General features: G+C 35.3%; 1 protein-coding gene across 1 annotated transcript in view; it reads left to right on the forward strand.

Moving 5' to 3' along the window:
- ULK4 (unc-51 like kinase 4) overlaps positions 1-18848 on the forward strand; it is a 205602-nt gene that overhangs the window by 81315 nt on the left and 105439 nt on the right. Inside the window, exon 31 of the mRNA XM_030445373.1 lies at positions 9794-9842. Within this exon, the coding sequence (XP_030301233.1) occupies positions 9794-9842 (49 nt within the window). The remainder of the gene's footprint in view (positions 1-9793; positions 9843-18848) is intronic.

Below are 18848 nucleotides of genomic sequence, written 5' to 3' on the forward strand. Positions count from 1 at the left end.
GAAAGATATTTTACAAGTAACTTTCAATATTTATTGTTCTTTATATGCAAGTGATTATGCAATGGAGTTTTAATCATCTTTAGAGATTTTCTTTGGACTTCTTTGTTTACTCTGGAACTTGCTACTTAATTTGATGCCACCGCTTTCTTACAATGAAAAAGAAGCAAATGCTACTTCATAAGTTTCTGGGGTATTATCTCCTTTATCTGTACCTTTTGCAATCTGAACAGTCCAGACTATTTTAAGAGCCTCTAGTAGTGGTCCTTGTAAAATACATTTTGAAAACTCAAGAATCAACTATCAACTATCTCTCCTGTGTCCACATATTCACTGACTTCTTCGAGTCATGGATTTGACATTTCTTCCCTTTACAATGAATGTCATGGTTCTTGCTCTGTGTTCCTACCAGTTCTGTTCTTCAGAGTAGCTTCTACTCTTTTGTTCAGCTTAGAATGTCTGTAGTAGCCAGGTTTTCATACTGTCCCATCTGACTTCATATAATAACATCACATTTTCTGTCTTTTAAATCTCTCCTATGAAAGAGATCATACCTTTTTGATCTCGCTTTGCTAGATGATCAACTGCAGAAATAGGTGACAGAGTCCTCCTCTCCTTCTGTGGTCTAATAAACCTCCAATCCTTTTTCTCTTCAGTAAGGCAGCTTCACAAAGAAAGGCTGGAGTGTTGTAACCCTCTATGAAGTTAACATAATCTACTAGCTAAATCTCCCTGGAGACAGAAGGTTAGGGTTGAAGAGGAGATTTGGAATATAGGTCTCTCTTACACCTTGAAAGAGAATGTTTGGTAACCAACAGGATGCATTGGAAACCCAGAACTATCCTTATTAAAAAGAAAAGCAGTGAATAATGTATGAGGCTGAATCTTAAATCAGTATTGATTTCTGAACCTGGAAGATAAAAGCTTTTTAAGCCTTAATATTGGCCAGATGAGCCAGATTGCTGCTCAGTGTTCTGGATATTACAAGCCTCAGTTTAGGCCCATGTTCTCCACCTATGTAGATGTTTCTACTTTTTATTACTGGAAATTCTAGGACCATGAAGGCACCTAAATCCTGATGCAGATCCAACTCAGAATTGCTGCTATTTCTAAATGCTGGGGTTGTTTTTTTTTTCCTTTTTCTTTTTTTTTTTTTCTTTTTTTCAGTTTAATGGATGAGATATCCATAGGACTGAAAGATGTTATTGTTATACTGAGTGGTGATCTGCCTGCTTACAGCTTTATTAAATGGATATAGTCTGTCTCCTAGAGACAGCATAGGAAGAGCAAATAGAGGTAGCAGTGTGCAAGAGCTGCAGCCTCTACACAAGTTAAAACTGGAAATGTTGATCTTCATTTTCAATTCAGATTTTAATCCCATTGTTGAATGGATGCCTTTAGTTCACTTTAATGACTTTTTTCTTCTTTAAATATTCTTTAATTATTTTAAAAATATTTAAGAGATGCTTGACTATAAGTACTTCTGTGAAGAAAAGGTCTTGCTTTGTGGAAAGCTTGTCAGCCTTGTGTTGTATCTCTCTTTCAAACTTCCTCCATTCTTCAGAAATTGTGACAGCCTTTGGTCATGGAGTAGAATCAAATATTGTAGGAACTGAGAGCACTTGAAATCTATGCAAGTTAACTGCCTAAAGAAGCAATCTCCAGTGTATGAGCTGGGACCTTTCCTTTTGTCTCGCCAACTCCCTTCATTTGTCCCTGGTAAAACATCAGTCCAAAGTGGTTTTTTTAATATTTTAAATTCCAGCAAGATTTTTTTTTTGAGGGTGGAAAGAATATTTAGAGGAATTTATAATACTGTAGACTATATTCTAGAACTATGGCCCAAACCCATGTAATATACTTGATGATGCTTCCGTGTTATATCATGACCAGTTAGGAAATGTAGAAAGAGAGAAGTCTCAAACAAGCTCACTTGAAGGTGTAAGACCTACCTTACCTTCATTACTTAGGGCATTGCAAACACAGGTTGGTTCTTATGCAGATAACTGCATCTATGTTTAAACCTTACAGATCACCTTTTGAAAAACCATGTGGGTCCATTTCAATTAACTTATCTGACTAGCAAGGTGTTGGAAGTCTGAGATGTAAAGTGTATGCTTTGCCTTCTTGGAAATAATCTAACTTGTTGGTAGAGTGTTGGTTTTGTTGTTCCATGAAGTATTTTTCAACCTTATTCTTTCTTTTAACAGACCGTGTTTATAATTTCTCCGGAATAAAAATAACCAAAGGTCTTGGTTGATGTATAAGACTAATTGCAGTCCTTAGTTATGCAAATAGTAATGCATAAACACTCTCAGGGATGAGGGTGCTTAGCTATAGAAGGCCAGAAGCAAGAATGCCTTGCTTGATATGTTACTGTTGTGTTTTTTCATATCATAGAATGACTGAATATCTCAATTTGGAAAGGATCCATAAAGATCATTCAGTCCGGATCCCAGGACTAAGTAAAACTAAATCATATGACTAACAGCCTAAGGCTAAAATGTTTTTCAGGACTGTCTGAAGCTTTTCATATATCTAATAATTAGATTTAGCAAAGGATGATTTTCAGGTTTAAGAAATCTACATCTACTTAGGGCTGAAATCGCAGTCAGGCTTGACTTTAAAATTATAAATACACAATGCATAAAAATGAAAAGGCTTTGGAAAGTATCTGAGATACAGTTGAAATAACTTTTCTAATGAGCTATTGATTTGTTCTAGAAAAGATATATTATGTTAGATAAAAGTCTGAGAATTAACTTATGAAATCTTTATTGCAGTTTTTATTTGATAGAATGTAAAAAAGTAGCACGACTGGAGAAAGGACTTTTCATATTGTGCTTCCTGGCCTTTAAACAAGTCTTTAAAACTTAAGGAACAGTGTAATTGTTTTTCTTGCTTTCCAGATGGATACAATATCAGTCTAAAATATGCAATCCCAGCATGGCAGAAAATACTTGTTTTCAAGTTTTAACAGTAACAACAATCAAAAAAGCTCTGCTCAAGAAAATGGTTTAGGATCCTTAAGGGAAGTCCAAAACGGAGCTTTTGTTTTCTAGAATTTCTAATTTCTAGTAGCAGTCATATTAGGGCTAAGATTACAGCTGTGAATTGTTATGCACATTGAGAGGAAAAAAAATATCTGTAAAAATGCTCATGGAAAGCTGAATGAATCAATCTATAGCCAATGTTAGTTTATGGCTTTGTAAATCAATTTCTCTTTTTTTTCAAGGTTGTGTTGTAGGTAAACCAATACATAGTTTTCCTGTTTTGGTTTCCCAGAGATAAGTGAAATAGAAAAATTACCAGCTATGTATTCATATTGAAACATGTCACTGAACAAACTGAAATTAACTGTGCTGTGCAGGTTTCATCATTAGCAATATTGGACTATTTTTGTGGTCAACAATGGAACCAACTACATTTATTTTTATACTGATAGCTAGGCTCTGTATATATTAAAAAAGTAAATATTAATTTCAGGAGGAGCATTCAGAGAAGCAATTTTCCTTTCTAGAGTGTCATCAATAATGTGATTGTAACACTACAGGCTTAAACCTCAAATCCTTGCTATTGGAATGATGAATAAAATAGGAGACCATTGAAAAAAGGCTTGGAATATGTATTTTTTCATGTTTTAGACTAAATCAATTATTTTCAAAGCTAGGAGGAATTATTGACTCATGGGTGTCAAGAGACCATGAAGATAACACGTAATGGAAATATTAATATAATTTTTCCAGGCAAAATATCCCTCAGGACTTGGCACTCAAGGGAAAGAACTACAGTTTATCAAATCACTTTTAAAGAACCAAGCCTGTGTATTTTTTTAATTAGAAAACAAATATGATATACACTAAAAAGCAAGAAATTTTATGTAATACCTGTAAGGCAGAAGTTGTATGGCTGCCAGTGAATGTGCAGGGCACAGTTGCAGAGCTGTAACTTTGTCAGAGAGCTTCATAAGTTTTCTTTATGATGATAAACCTTAGTGCCTCAAGCTTCTGGTATAGGGTATTCTTTTATACCATGTTGTAGGACTGTAATATTTGAGGCTGGTAACACACTTAACTTATAAATTTAAAAGACAATATAATTTTCATGCCCTCTTGGAGTTTGTCCTTCACTGACTGAGAATGACTTTATGTTATGATTTTATATAGAACAAGAGGGACATTTTATTTTAGGATTATTGGTTCAGTATTCTAAGTGACTTGTGAATAGACAAGGGTAAAATTGTAGGAAATAATGAGAAATTGGCAAAACACATTATACTGTGATTTAGATGTATCAAAAGACAAATGTTCATATAAAAAAATTTTGAAGCTGGAAACTGAACAAGAATTGAAAACTACAAATTTGTCTCCTACAGAAAGCTTGCCAAGACTGCTGGCTAGATGACTGGAATTGCTTTAATACCTTTACAATAAATTTGTGCAGCAGACAGTTCATGAGCTGGGACTGAAAGTAAACCCTTTTCTTTTCACCTCATAATTACAGCAAGTTTTCAACGATTCATCTTGATACATAAATAAAACTTCTGTGGATCAATACACTGAATACAAATCTTCATATGGTACTTACTGAAAAAATATTTTCCTTGAATTTCATGTACTTAAACAGTTTTGACAGCAAATACTCAAGATATTTGAATGTCCTGCTTCAATTATTTTTCTTACAGTGTATGTTTATTTTAATTATCAGCTCTTTTTACTTGGTGTTTATGAATACCAGTCAGCCTTTACTTGTTAAATTTTCCATATTCAATATTAATTATACACTTGTGAAACATCTTTAAAATATAATCAAGTAATGGTGATGCATATCGCTCACATAGATTGTCATTGTTGTGTTTTCTTTTCCTGTCTACTAGAAAAAGTAAAGCATAAAATAAAAATCTAATTGTTTTATATCCAACATAATTTTCTGCCTCCATAAAGGCCAAAAGTCCTCTCTTCCTTCTTTCCTCGGTGTCATTTGAAATGTAAACTACAGTAGCTGAAAATGCTTAGAAACAGGAATAGAAGAATAACTCTTATCATGAAAATTAAATTTAAAATAATTGGTTCCCTAAAGATAACGTTGATAACTTCTTTTCTCATTGATGTACTTTATGCTAGATACCCTGTAAATAGTGACTTAGTATAATATTTCTTAAAATCGGCGTCTTTGCTACTGAAATGCATGGTATGAAAGTGTGACAGTAAGATGACTTCGAATGTTTCCCTTTCAGTGATGGGTCCTTATTATTTGGGATTCACCTAAAAGGAGTAACTTTGTGCACTCTAATTCATTCAAAGTACCAATGCATGGAGAGGCTATTTCAACTCAGAAACATGAGTTCACATCTCTACAAGTGTTCCATGCTGCTAAAGTGTTGGCCTTTTTGTGTCTGTTCTTCAGCCCTTATTGCAGCTTTTCGGTTTGATAATGCAAACATTTGCATGCTTGTGGGTTTAGAAATTTTATGATCAATCCAGACCAAAAATACAGACATGAACAATGGTAGACTACAGTACATCATGGGTATGAAGAGCATCAATTTACACCCTGGTGAGGCTCCACCTTTAGTATTGTTCAGTTTTGGGCTCCCCACCATAGAAAGGACATTGAGCTCCTGGTGCATGTTCAAAGAAGGGCAACATAGCTGGTGAAGGGTTTGGAGCACAAGTCTTATGAGGAGTGACTGAGGGAGCTGGGGTTGTTTAGCCTGGAGAAAAGGAGACTGAGTGAAGACCTTATCATTTGCTACAACTACCTCAAAGGAGGCTGTAAAGAGGTGGTTATCAGTCTGTTCAATGAGGTTGCAAGTGTTAGGACAAGAGGCAATGGGCTCTAGTTGAGCCAGGGAGCTTTAGACTGCATGTTAGGAAGAATTTCTTAACTGAAAGGGTTATCAAACAGTGGAACAGGCTGACCAGGGAAGTGGTGGAGTTGCCATTGCTGGAGGTACTTGAGAGTTCTGTAGACAGTCTTTGGGGATATGACTTAGGTAAGGTCTGGTAAGTGCCAGCTTATGATTGGAGCCAGTTATCTTGAAGGTCTATTCCAACCAAGGGAATTCTGTGATTTGTAATTCCTAAATCATTTTTCAGGGATCAAAATCGAAGTCTGATTGTATGTTAACTCCTTGTTTTTGTTGTGAATGTTATTTCATGACTGTCCTTTTTAGGAAAAGTGTTTATTTTGAAAGATTTATTATTAGTATTTACTCCAAGTGTAGCAATTGTTTTTACAAAACTTATGACAATACTACAATATGTTGATTTTCAAAAAAGAAGTGACTTAAAACCACAAATCTCAGTGTTTTGGAAAATTCAATACTCTGTATTTTTATGGAAAAAAATGGCCCTGTTTCCTTTATTTAAGGGTGCTGCCACTCTAGGTATAGACTGCCTGCAGGCATATCCTACTTATAAAGAAGGAAACCATCAATCTAGACATGTAGAATTCATGGGTTTGTATTTGAGCAGAGAATTTACTAAAAACATTCAGTTAAAAAAAATTAAATAAAAATATTTAATTGTTAGACTCTTAGTTAGAGGAATAAAATAGTAACATGGTTAAATTGCTTTGCAAGTGACACAAGGTCAGAAATTTTATTCATTCAAATATATTCCTTTTGGGTTTTTTTCTAACTTGATATAGTATCCAGCTTGAACACATGCAACTGAAAAGAATTTTGGATATGGGATAAATACAGATATTCTTGATGCCTAATAAGAAAGGAGTTTGTCTTATGCTGTCTCCTCCAGACTGCTTTTATTATTGTGTACTGGAATTATTCCTGTGAGAAGCAAATGCAAGGCAGTGTGAATTCACAGACTGGTGAATTCACTTCCTTCTGCATGCAGCTGCAGGGACAGAAAGGTTTCATTCTAAACCAGAAGTCCTGTTGTAAGACTCTTCGAAGTAGGTGCCTGGGGTTGTTAAAGGAATCACAAGTGTAACAAAAAGCCTTTGTTCTGTGCTCACTGCCTTGCAGTTCATGTTTATTTTGCAAGGAGGCAAATAAGGAAGTACGAGAAAAACATCTCACGTGGAGGTATAATTATATAAAAATGGAGGTATAATTTCCTTCTGAAAATTGTTAGAGTTGAAAATTCAGACAATACTGATGGCAAGTCTCACAAAATCAGATGACCAGTTGCTTTGAGTTAGTGTAGTTTGGGTGTAGATATAAATGAAAAGGAAATGTGAGTACTTGGCATTTAGAGTTATAATTACCTTACATGTACCATTATTATTCGAAAACAATACATTTTCCAAATAGGATAGAATCTGATTTTATATAAATTAATATAAATTTGAAAATATCAGAAAAACAAAATACTTTGATTGAAATTATGGGCAGTCTATGAAATAAGTTCCATAGCTAAACTCCTCTTTCATCTGCTTTAAGATTTTTCCTTTGTAAACTTTGCAAGATAGCAATGAAGGTGATGTCACCTCTTGCAAACATATATGCAAAGTGGAGATAAATTGGATTTAAGCTTTGCCTTAATACAGTGCTTGACATAACTTCATGCTTCAGCTAAGTTACATGTATAATTTTCTTTAAAGACTGAAGCTATTTTGTTTGAATCCTATAGGTTTGCAGATGACCTTTAAGAATGTGATATTTGCTATGGTTTCATCTTAGCTTTTCTCAACATCTTAACTCTGTAGAAATCAAGACTGCTTACAGGTGGGGGGGTGCCTGAATCCAAAATCCCAGTGACAGCTCCCCAAAATACTGGATCAGCTGAGCTGGTCCTACTGAGAGTGTAATGAGAAGGTGACTTGCCTTGATGAACAGTGTTCTTCTCTGGTGAGAAGATAACATGTGGGACACCAGGGAGAGATCACCAACAAGCAGACCCTAATACATAAGCCAGAGAGGCCAGGAGAGGTCTCTCTGAGGAGCCATTTTACACTGATCATCATGGACAAGGGCACTGGGATTGGTCCATTTGGGTCACCTTACCCATCCTTCTCCACTGTCACTGCCAAAGCCACAGCCCCACAGCAGCTGTGAGGTGCCCAGGTGTGCTCAGGCCTATATGGCCACAGGCAGTTTTTACTGTGGTACTCTCAAATGAAGACACTTATATAAACTCTTCTTTCTCAGGGTGTATTAGGTTTTCTGTTATCTGTAACTTGTGCTTTTACAATTCTACATGCAAGAGAAATTGAACATATTTGGTTGAACAAGGCTGTTACTTAGCTATATTAAGTACATCAGTCTAAATGAAGGATTTTATGACCCTTGGATGTTTGTTCTAGCCCCCTTTCAATTTTCTCATTAAGCTAATAGAAGAGAATGTGTAATTCCTTTTAGTTTCTTTAGTTCACAGTCTAGTGCTTTATCTTACACTATCCAAAAATAATACCTTCTCCTTTTTCTTACTGGACATGAATGAAAACTGTTAAATGGAAGCATGTAGTTTTAGTAATGTGTGGGTTCTTTTAAACAAATAGTTTACCAAACAGAATTAATCTTATCATTGTTGTACCAGAAGACAGTATAGGATACTGTGGAGTAAAGCTTCAAATGTGGAGCTGTTTATTTTAGTCAGTTATGACTCCTGTTTGTTCATAAATAATTATATTAAAAGCTTTCTTTTCTTAACTGATGTACCACGCACAAGACCATTTTGTAGTATGTAATCTGTGCTGAATTTCCTGAATAAGTGTGCAAAAGCATCTGCCTCTATTGAGTATATAGTCACAATGGACATGTTTAACACTTCTAGACAAACTCACTTTGGTCAAGTTCTGCATTTATTACATGGATTTCATAATATAACCTTGTTTTATAGCTGTATTCCAAGGCTAAAACCTACCTAATATTTATGAACCACTTCATAATGTTACAAAGACACGAGAAAAGAACTGGGTAAATAGGCATCTAGTAGAGTGTGTAAAAGGAGAAGAGAGAAGTATTCTTCAGTTTCATAGAACTGTAGAAAGTTAGGGATTGGAAAGGGACCTCAAAAGATCATCAAGTCCACCTCCCACGCTAGGACAGGGTCACCTATAGCAGGTCACACAGGAATGCATCCACGTGGGCTCTGAATGTCTCCAGGGAAGAATTTACACAGCATAATACAGCGAAGAGTATTTAGTAATGTAATTCATATGTCATTGTAGTGCTTTTGAGAGATATACGTGCTTTACTGATAAATAAACGTGTTTAGGTTTTAAGAATAGAAAATTATGCATTCATGTGAAGTATTAATCTTTTTTGAGAATATTCTTCTTATTAATAGTTATATACTGGTTTTTACCTGATTTTGAAATTCTGAATAATATAGCTAAATTGTTTTGAGTAAAATGCCTCAATATTGTTAAGAGAACTGGCTGACAAATTTGTTATATTAACATGCTAACCTAGAGAAGTTAATGTAGCGTACTTTAAAAAACACAGCATATTTAAAATTTCACTGTGTGTACTGAGTCCATTAATTTAAATTATTTAATGGTGCATGCTGTTATACAATATGCATGTTATATTTCTGTATTTTGATTAATTTCTGCCACTTAAAAATATTAATTTAATTACTGCTCCACTCACTTGAGTCATATCAGTGAAACAGACCTAGAAGTAATTTCCAAAGCAGTATAACATTGCTGTTTCTATTTAATAGCAGAAGTGTGGAGTTAATTTTTCTTAAGAACTAGTCAAAAACTGAGGTTCTGGGTCATGAATTTTGGCAACAGCTATTTTACTAGTCTGCTTTTTTGTGAGTTTAGTGTGTTAAACAAGAGTTCTTTTCTCTTTCTAAATAAATCTTAAAATATATTTTTACAGCCTTGTGGAAGAAACCCATCTTTTTCCAGTACTTTTCCAAGTCATCCTGGTAAGAATATTTTTTATATATTCACATATGTATATACATACACACTAGTAGATAGGTATTGTATTTTCCAAATCATGTCAACTAGTAAGTTTAATAAGAGATGTTGATAAAATGGAATTGAACAGTTTATCAATACAAAAGAATCTAGTGTAAGCAGATGTCTGCAGTTCTCACTATCTACTTTATAAAACCTTTCTAAGATTTTTTCATTTTGAACTAGATAAAACCCTAATGAATACTTAATACACATGATAAATAAATACACATAGTTTATGCAGTATGAGCTGATTGCATACTTGATTTTCTATCATTCTTGAAATTCAATCTTAAATGGGATTCTGAATCAAACATTTTTTTCCTCTTAGATTTAAGTATTTTAACCCCTCTTCCTTTGCAGTGATTTATTTTACTACCTATCATTTTAAATCTCTTTAATACTTAATGAGAATATGAGCCTTTTGTTATTAATAGATTTTTGCAGTAGCATGTGGAAGACAAGCTTTCTGCTATTTTATGTGTTTATATGTACAAATTACTTGTTATAAGTGTTAACAATAGAAACATTTTACAGCATTTCATAAATATTTTTGACCCAGTGTAAGTACTGCTTTAGGTAGTAACAAAAGAGGAACACAGTGAAATATAGAAGTCAAATGTAATGTTAATATTCTGAAATATGAAATGAATGTTTGAAACTTCTCAAGGTGTTGGAATACTGAGGTTTAACTGCCGATATATATGCACATGCACATATATAGGTACGTATATGTGTGTTAGTATATAGCTATGAGTATCTAAGCATGGTTATAATCTCAAGAAATATACACAGATCTTGAAAAACTCTTTATAATTATCTATAGTCATGGTATTTGAAATGTTCACATGCCATGCCATGTAAGCAGGGTAAGTTGGAGTTTGTCATAAATACTCCCTCTTGCTGTCTCTACACACAGTTTGACCTCATGAGTTCTAGATGTAGGTTTTCTTCAAAATCATCTTTGTGACTGGTGGTTGTCAAAGGTTTCATAGCTCTCTTAAACCTCTGTAGCTATTTTGCAATGTCTGGGTAGAGTTCCAAGGGGAAAAAGCTTATAGCTTTCCGGGAGCAAAACCAAAAAAAAAAAAACTTTTAACATGCTTTGTTCAGAGAGGACACCTGGAGTGGCTTCAGGTGCCTTATATAGCAGTTCAAGTTTAACTGCATTGGATGTCAGCTGTGGTCATGGTTGGCTTTAGGGGATGTGAGACCCTGAAGAGGTTGATACCTTCTCTACTGTTCCCCTGCTGAAGAGTGAATTCAGCCAAGGGATGTCAGGCAATTGGGAAGGCTGGGTAGCCAGGACTAATCAGATTGGAAGGATTAATTGTTAGGCTGGTTTTCCTCATGACCAGAACAAATTAGCAAACTCCTTCATTATAGGTTTCTGAAATTTTATGGTTGCATCAGTGAAGGGAGCTGCATATCATTTGCTTCTCATTACAGTCCATAAACTATTCTTTATCAAGTTCTATACTTTATTGGTCCCAAGAAACAGCACAGTTTGGTAACACCAAGCCCTGTTGTTGAACTTAGAATTTTACCAGACCCTAAAATGTTCAGTTATACTTCAGCCAATGCACTATTTTGTACTCTCGGTAAGTTAATATAGAACTATTACTATCAAGTTCAGGGAATAACACTAGTACTGAATTTGTTATGCCAAGATCAAACGTCCAATGTTATTTTCTATGTATCAATATATGTAGCTTATGTTCTTTCCAGAGATGCCACTGATAGGATATTGGCTCTTTTAAGCTCTGAAGGGAAATAATGTGGGCTTAGCATTGGAAAATATCTCCAGGAGAAGTCTTCATTTCTAGACGATAGCACAATCAAAGTGAGATTGAATGTTCTAGCTTTAATCTAGCTATCAAAGCAGGGGAGACATGATGGCTTGCAGATACTGGACAATTCACAATACATAACTTTTAGTGTGACTGCTTCTCTGATGTAGAGTTACACTATGTCATATATTGCATATTACCCTTGGTGTGGGTGTATAGGGTCTGACTGAGTTTAAATCTAATGGCAGTAACGATATGAATTCTCATTGACGCCTACTATGTTGTGGTTTAAGCAGTAACAATGAGAATTGGCTATTTCTTACCATCTGTCATGTACCTGGACCAGTTAGATTTCTGAACTCAGCTGAATCACACCAAGTGTATTCTTTCATGTCATTTATGACTGTGATTCTGTAAATGTTACAGGTGCCAAACAACAGGGACTGTATCAATGAAAAAGGCTGTTACTGTCTACCTAAAAAGTTGTTCTGAGGGAATAACCATCTGTTTTAGTCACCTGAGCTAGGTTTTGGTTACTAATCTATTAGTAACAGGCTTTTAAATATAGTTGCTCTTCCCCTAGTAACCCTCAACACTCATTTATCACTCAATGCTTAGTTACATTTAGGAAACGCAAATTAATAGTGTACTTTGTGACTATATGAAAGACCTGGATACAGTTCTTTGTTGCAAAGCTTCAAAGGAGAATTTCATGTTACAGCTGAATGCAGATTAATTTCATCAGTACCCTGATGCTAGGTCCTAGTGCTAGTGGTTCCATAGGTTAAGAATAGTTCTACAAAGCAATGTGAAGGTAAGAGTGCCATATGAGTGGCATTTGTGTTGCTATAATGCCTGATAAGAGCAGTGAAGATGCAGTGATGTACATCTGTGGAGGAAGAAAGACATCAATAATACATAAGTATGTCCAGGACAGTAAGTGATTGAAAAATAGAAGGAAAGCAGTCATCATAATATGCAAAATTTAAAATGTGCAAATTCCCATTGCTAACAAGATTAAAAATAATGACCCAAATTCCATGGTGACTAAGTGATGCCAAAATTTGGGTTGATACAAGTATAAATATGAAAGTGCTGCTTTTCCATGAAGCAGAAGGGATTGTAGAAGGAAAGTTACAGTGGGATGTGTTTCATGTTTTAATTTCTTGCTGCCTTTTCCTGCTACATCCTAGTATTTATTCATAATGTATTTTACTGTGTCAAATCTGCAATCTATCTGAAATATCATTTATATACAAAAATATTAATTTTGAATAATGTTTTATTTGTGGAAGTGAGGTTGATGAATGGAATTGAGTGTCTTACTCCTTTATTTATAAATTGTGGTTATTTGTATTTAGATTGCTCACAAAATGCTTCAAAATCATGCAGGCAGACACTGATCCTTTTGGAAGATGTGCTTTGCTTATCTGTTGCAATTGCAGTTGAAAAATCAAGTTCTTTGTTCCATTGAATTCCATCAGGAAGAGAATATTAGCTAGATGTGATTATAAGAATTGTCTGTTACATCAAAATTTGTAACATTTTATACTGTAAAATTAAGAAAAAAAGTAATATTTTCTTTTTGTAAAAGCCACCAATTTTGTAAAAATATTGTCTAAATAATTGATACATAGCCATGTATTACTAAGTGCTTTGTTTTTTAAAAGTTAAAAAATAATTTAACCAAAGCCCTTCTAGAAAAAAGTTATGAGAAAGAAGTCGCATAGCAGCCAAGTGGAATCAGTGGCTGGATTTTATATTTCATTTTAAATATTTCATTTCAATTTCATTTCATTTTAGTTAGAGGCAGAAAATCAAGCTACTGGAAATGGTTATAGTAAGAGATTCCACTCCTTGTCAATCCAGTTAAAGGGAATGAAAGCCACCCACCTAGAACCATTTAAAAATAATACTTTTCTGCCAATAATTTCCTGTGAAAATGCTATAAAAATGGTTTCGATTTTCTGCTGAGAAACTACAGTCAAATATCATGTGAGGGATATGGTAGAGGTGTTTCTCTATTTAGCAGTGTCATGAATGACAGCTATAGAATGATAGAATAATTTGGGTTGGAAGAGACCTCTAAAGGTCACATAGTCCAACCCCCTTGCAGTAAGCAGGGACATTGTCTGCTAGATCAGATTACTCTAAGCCTTGCGAGTCCTCACCTGGATTATCTCCAGGGATGAGGCATCAACTACCTCCCTGGGCAACCTGTTCCATTTTAACACCAGCCAGGTGAAGAACTTGTTCCTAACATCCAATCTAAATCTACTCTTCTCTGATTTAAAAACATTGCCCCAAAGTGGCAGAGGTTATTGCAACAGTTGAAGCATTAGTTTACTTCTGTCTGCTAAATTCAGCACATCTTAGTCCAGCGTGGTACACGCTTTCTTGATTGTCTAGAAGAATTGGGAGCATGTTTCTAACTCTCTCAAGGCCATTCAGGATGGATACTTGCAACAGTAGGCTAGGAGTCTCTGGTTCTTATCTTCTGTAGGGCATATATTGCTGCTGGAGAAAATTACTATAGCATATATGGCAAATTATATAAACTCTAGCACTCAGTAGGGATAGGCAGTTGGTCCTCTGTGCTGTAAATGAACTTTGAGCTCAAGTCCCTCGGTAAGCTATGTGCCTGCATGAGAAGATTGATACTAACAGTAACTGACAGCTATGGACATTTCACTCCAGTCTGCTGGCATACTCAATCCTTAATTTAGCCTCAAGCCTCTACTGAAAATCAACCCAAAGGTCTCTGGGAACGGTTAGGCAATGTGTGTTGTAAAGAACAGGAAATACTATTTATTTTAATAGCTTTGTGTGTGGTATTCCTGTTCCTGACTGTGTACTCAATGCTGTTATAAATAGTTCAATGCAATGGCTCGTTTCGGTGTATTTTGTCTGCTCATTGCTGCTATTAGGGAAAATGTGCATTTCTACGATATCTGAAATTAGATTCTAAGAGGCATTTTTGTGCCTTCATAGGACAGGTATTCATTATAGTTAAGAGTCTTAGATTTATCTGTAAATGTCTTCTTTTTTTTTTTTCTTTTTTTCTTCCTCAGTTTGTGAAGTGTGCATATTTCCTAAAATCTGGTAGATTTGATAGTATATACACTGTGGCAGTATATGTAAAACTTCTGTGACAGACTAGGAATTTAATCTGTGAGGATTTCTGAAAGAGAAAATGCCAAAAGTCTATTTTAGTGGATGGTTTGTAAAGGAAAATAGCTGTTTACTTTGAAACAAATTTAATATAAAAAAATAGATTAAGGAGAAACTAGTGAAAGTGTGTCAGACGATCTTAGAATTTATGTGTTTGGAATGATAAATTATGAGGTACATTTTAAATCAGGCAAATTTAATGCAAATGTAAAAATTACCATGAGTAGAAGAACATTTTAAGTATATGGTCTGAATCTTTTCCAGACAGAAAAATTACTTACTAATGAGGTGAAGTCCTATGTCAGTATTCAGTGAGATACTATATTTATTTACTCTTTGCTCCTAATTGAAATGAATAGGAATGTTTCTAAAGGATGAAGAAGATACTGTAAAAGGCAATAGGTACAGTGTGATAATTGCCAGTTTTCAAGGACTAAAATATGGCTTGTCTGATAGAAGAGGTTTTTTTCCATTATGAGTTTTCCATTATAAGTCCATTATTTCCATTTTTTCCATTATAAGTTGTTTATACACTTTAGACAACATGCATGGTATAAAAGCCATTTCTGATTGTGGTTAATAAGGAGAATCCATGGTATATGATTTGTTTCCCAGATATTGTTAGATGATGATCAGTGTTTTTTGGATATAGCAATCATAGAGTCATAGCATATCTCAAGCTGGAAGGGACCCATACAGATCATCCTGTCCAAGTCCCTGCTTCTCACAGTACTACCTGAAACTCAATGATGAGCCCAAGAGTGTTGTCCAGATATCTTTTGAACTTTGCCAGGCTTAGTGCCATGACCACTTCCCTGGGAAGTTTATTCCAGTGACTGATCACCCTCTCAGTGAAGAACATTCCCCTAATGTCCAGTCTGATCTGTTACATTTCCTTATGTTCTGTTGCTGGTCACCAGAGAGAGAGAGAGAGAGATCACTTCCCCTTCCACTGCCCCTTCTTGAGGAAGTTGTAGACTGCAATCCAGTCACCCCTCAACCTTCTTCAAGCTGAACAAACCAAGTGACCTCAGTAGCTACTTGTAAGTCTTGCCCTTGAGACATTTCACCATCTTCATCACTCTCCTCTGGACACACTCAAATAGTTTGTCCTTTGTATATTGAGGCACTCAAAACTGCACGCAGCAGTCCAAGTGGAGATGCACAAGTACAGTACAGAGTGGGACAGTCACCTCCCTCAACCAGCTACCTATGCTGTTCCTGATGCACTCTGAGGCATGATTGGCCTTGTTGTCTGCCAGGACACACTCTTGACTTGTATTCAATTTGTTGTCAACCCAAACCCTCCAGATCTCTCCAGCTTCTTGTCTCCCAGTTGGAAAGATCAACAGAAGTTGTCTTTGAATAGGCATTTTGCTACAAACATTCATAGGAGAAAGAGTTGAGTAACTTAGGCTAGACTTTGTTTGCTATAACCACAGAGCTCAAGGCCTTGACTGTGTTGCAGTCATTGTGCAATTCATGAAAATGACTCTAACTTTGAGCTATTAGCTTAGCTAATGTCAGTAATGTGTGTGCAGCAACAGAGGGCTTAGAAAGTGCAAAGCCTTCTGTGAAACTTAATAAGTAGTTGTGCAGTTAGCTGCTGCAGCTATCCTGCTTTGGATGCCTTAGCAAGTTCAAAGGAAAGGATGTCTTAGTGAATGTATGAATGTCGTCCTATACTTGAAAAAGACCAATGTAGTTTGAAGAAATCTTATGGAAAGGACTGGAACTGGAGTATTAGAAGTGATGGGAATGTATTCCAGGTTCTCAAGGACCACATGGCAACCACATCTCATCCACTTTGAAGGTTGCTATACACCTCTCAGGTGAAGTGTACCACTTCTTTTGTGTTCTTTTTATGAATATTGTTAGGAAATACTGTAGAATTAAAAGTTTCTCATTTACAGCCATGAAAACTTTCTAAAAAATTCCTCTTAAGAGTTGATAGATTTAAACAGAACTGGCATGGCTTTCTTTTGCTCCATAACCTTGAGAAAAGTATTGTTGTAGGGAGTCTTGTGGGTTTTTTCCAAGCGGTATTAGTAGCTGATTACCAGCTGTTCTTGTGGAGTTGCTTCAGTCAAACAGTTTTGACTGGCTTTAATTCAACTTTCTAATATTGAGAGGTTGTAATGGTAGTAGTTAAATGTGTATTTGTTAGAAAAGAAAGAATCTGAGAACAGGGTTTCAGTTTTTTTCATTTACCTGAAATTTTTCATTTACATGATTCATGGGATGAAGAATGAGCTTGTTGGCACAGTACCGAGAGAGCTGAGCACTACTTCCTATTTTAGCTGATGGTCCACATTTCTTCTTGACCCTGAGCAAATTGTATAAGCCTTCTTTTTCAGATCTGCTTAGTGTGCTTCTATCCCTCATGCGTGTGTTGAATACATTTACTGCTACAAAACTGTCAGAAACTGGTGCTCATCATTCTGAAACTAGGCCTGGTTGTGGTCTCAGCTGGACGTTATTAAAAACAATTCTTTAATGAATTTTCCTTACGGTAAAGTAATATCAAAACCACAAATGTGCATCACAGGGATGTAGGGATAAAAAATTCATTAGGGTTTAGAAGGTAGTCAGATTTTGTTATGAGAGTGCTGCACAAACTCTAAATAAATTTGAGCAGCCCATTTTATGGCTGTCTGTGTACATCTGTCATCAGTAAGATTGCTGGTGGAAAAAGATGTATGAGGGGAATCAGAGCCATCCTTTAAATCATGTTAGTATTATAAATTAATATTGTGACTAATAAAATGGCTTTTAAAAAGGAAAAAAATTACTAAGGCATATCCTGTCACTCTTCTTCATATCTGGAAAATTATTTTTAGCCAGTTCTCCTGCTGGTGGAGGGAATAAAGTTATTTACAAAATCACCTGAAGCTCCACTTCTTAGAGAAAAACTGAGTCCACAGTATTATGTTCTTTTATAGGAGGTAAATTCAACTATTTGCATTATAAAGCAATTGCTTTCTATTGCTAGACACTAATATTTTAGTATGTATGCTACATAACTATTGTTTTGATTTTATGCTCCGTGCTAAGGGATTGTATATAAACAATATTCTTATGTGTTTCTTGGTTTGGTTTTTTTTGTCCTGTTCCAGAAGTTGAAAATTTTATGCATAATAAACATAAATCTAAAAGATTTTATTAAGGTTTTAGAGCTAGCTATAACATGCTGGAAAAGGAAATCACAGACAAGTAGTGAAGTATGTAGGTCTGCTTTGCAGAAATAATGACCATGATTACTGCTGATACTAGAGCACATTTCTAAGTTTATGATGTTGTGACTGTTTTCCATCTCTTTGATCTCACTGTTCATGTTTTATTTTACTGGTCTTCCATAAGCAAGCAAGCACACTGTGTTTGTGAAGGTTGTTGGTTTGGTTTTTTTAGAATATGTTTCTCAACTAGTTAAAAGACAGGCTAGTTAAAAGACTAGTTAAAAGGTTGCTTTGTGTATTGCAGTATAATATCTTACAAGTTGTCTTTGGAAAGAAAATATTTTTACCATGTATTTCAAAGAGAAAGTTGATGCAGAGTAGCAATCACTGTTATGCCTTTCATGAGCCTGTCTCTGGCTTTATCACTTTATTGCTCTGACTGTTCAAAGAACCACAGAAATCAGGGGTTGGAAGGGACCTTTAAAGATCATTGTGTCCAACCCCCCTGCCAGAGCAGGACCAAAACCTAGAGCAGGTCACTCAGAAATGTATCCAGATGGGTATTGAAAGTCTCCAGAGAAGGAGGCTCCACAACCTCTCTGTGGAGCCTGTTCCAGGGCTCTGTAACCCTTACAGTAAAAAAATACTTCCTTTGAAATATGTGTTGAGAAACAAAATTTTTGTAGTGTTTAGGAGAAGAATTATATGTAAAGAAAAAAACAAATTAAGGACTGGTTAGTGAGTTCTCTATTGTAGCTTAAACCGTGGCATTAGATATTTTCATTGATTTTTTTTTTTTCTGCAGTTCAGACATCCTATAAAAACCTGATGTTAT

Source organism: Calypte anna, chromosome 2, assembly GCF_003957555.1.
Source record: "Calypte anna isolate BGI_N300 chromosome 2, bCalAnn1_v1.p, whole genome shotgun sequence".
In the NCBI taxonomy this organism is placed as follows: Eukaryota; Metazoa; Chordata; class Aves; order Apodiformes; family Trochilidae; genus Calypte; species Calypte anna.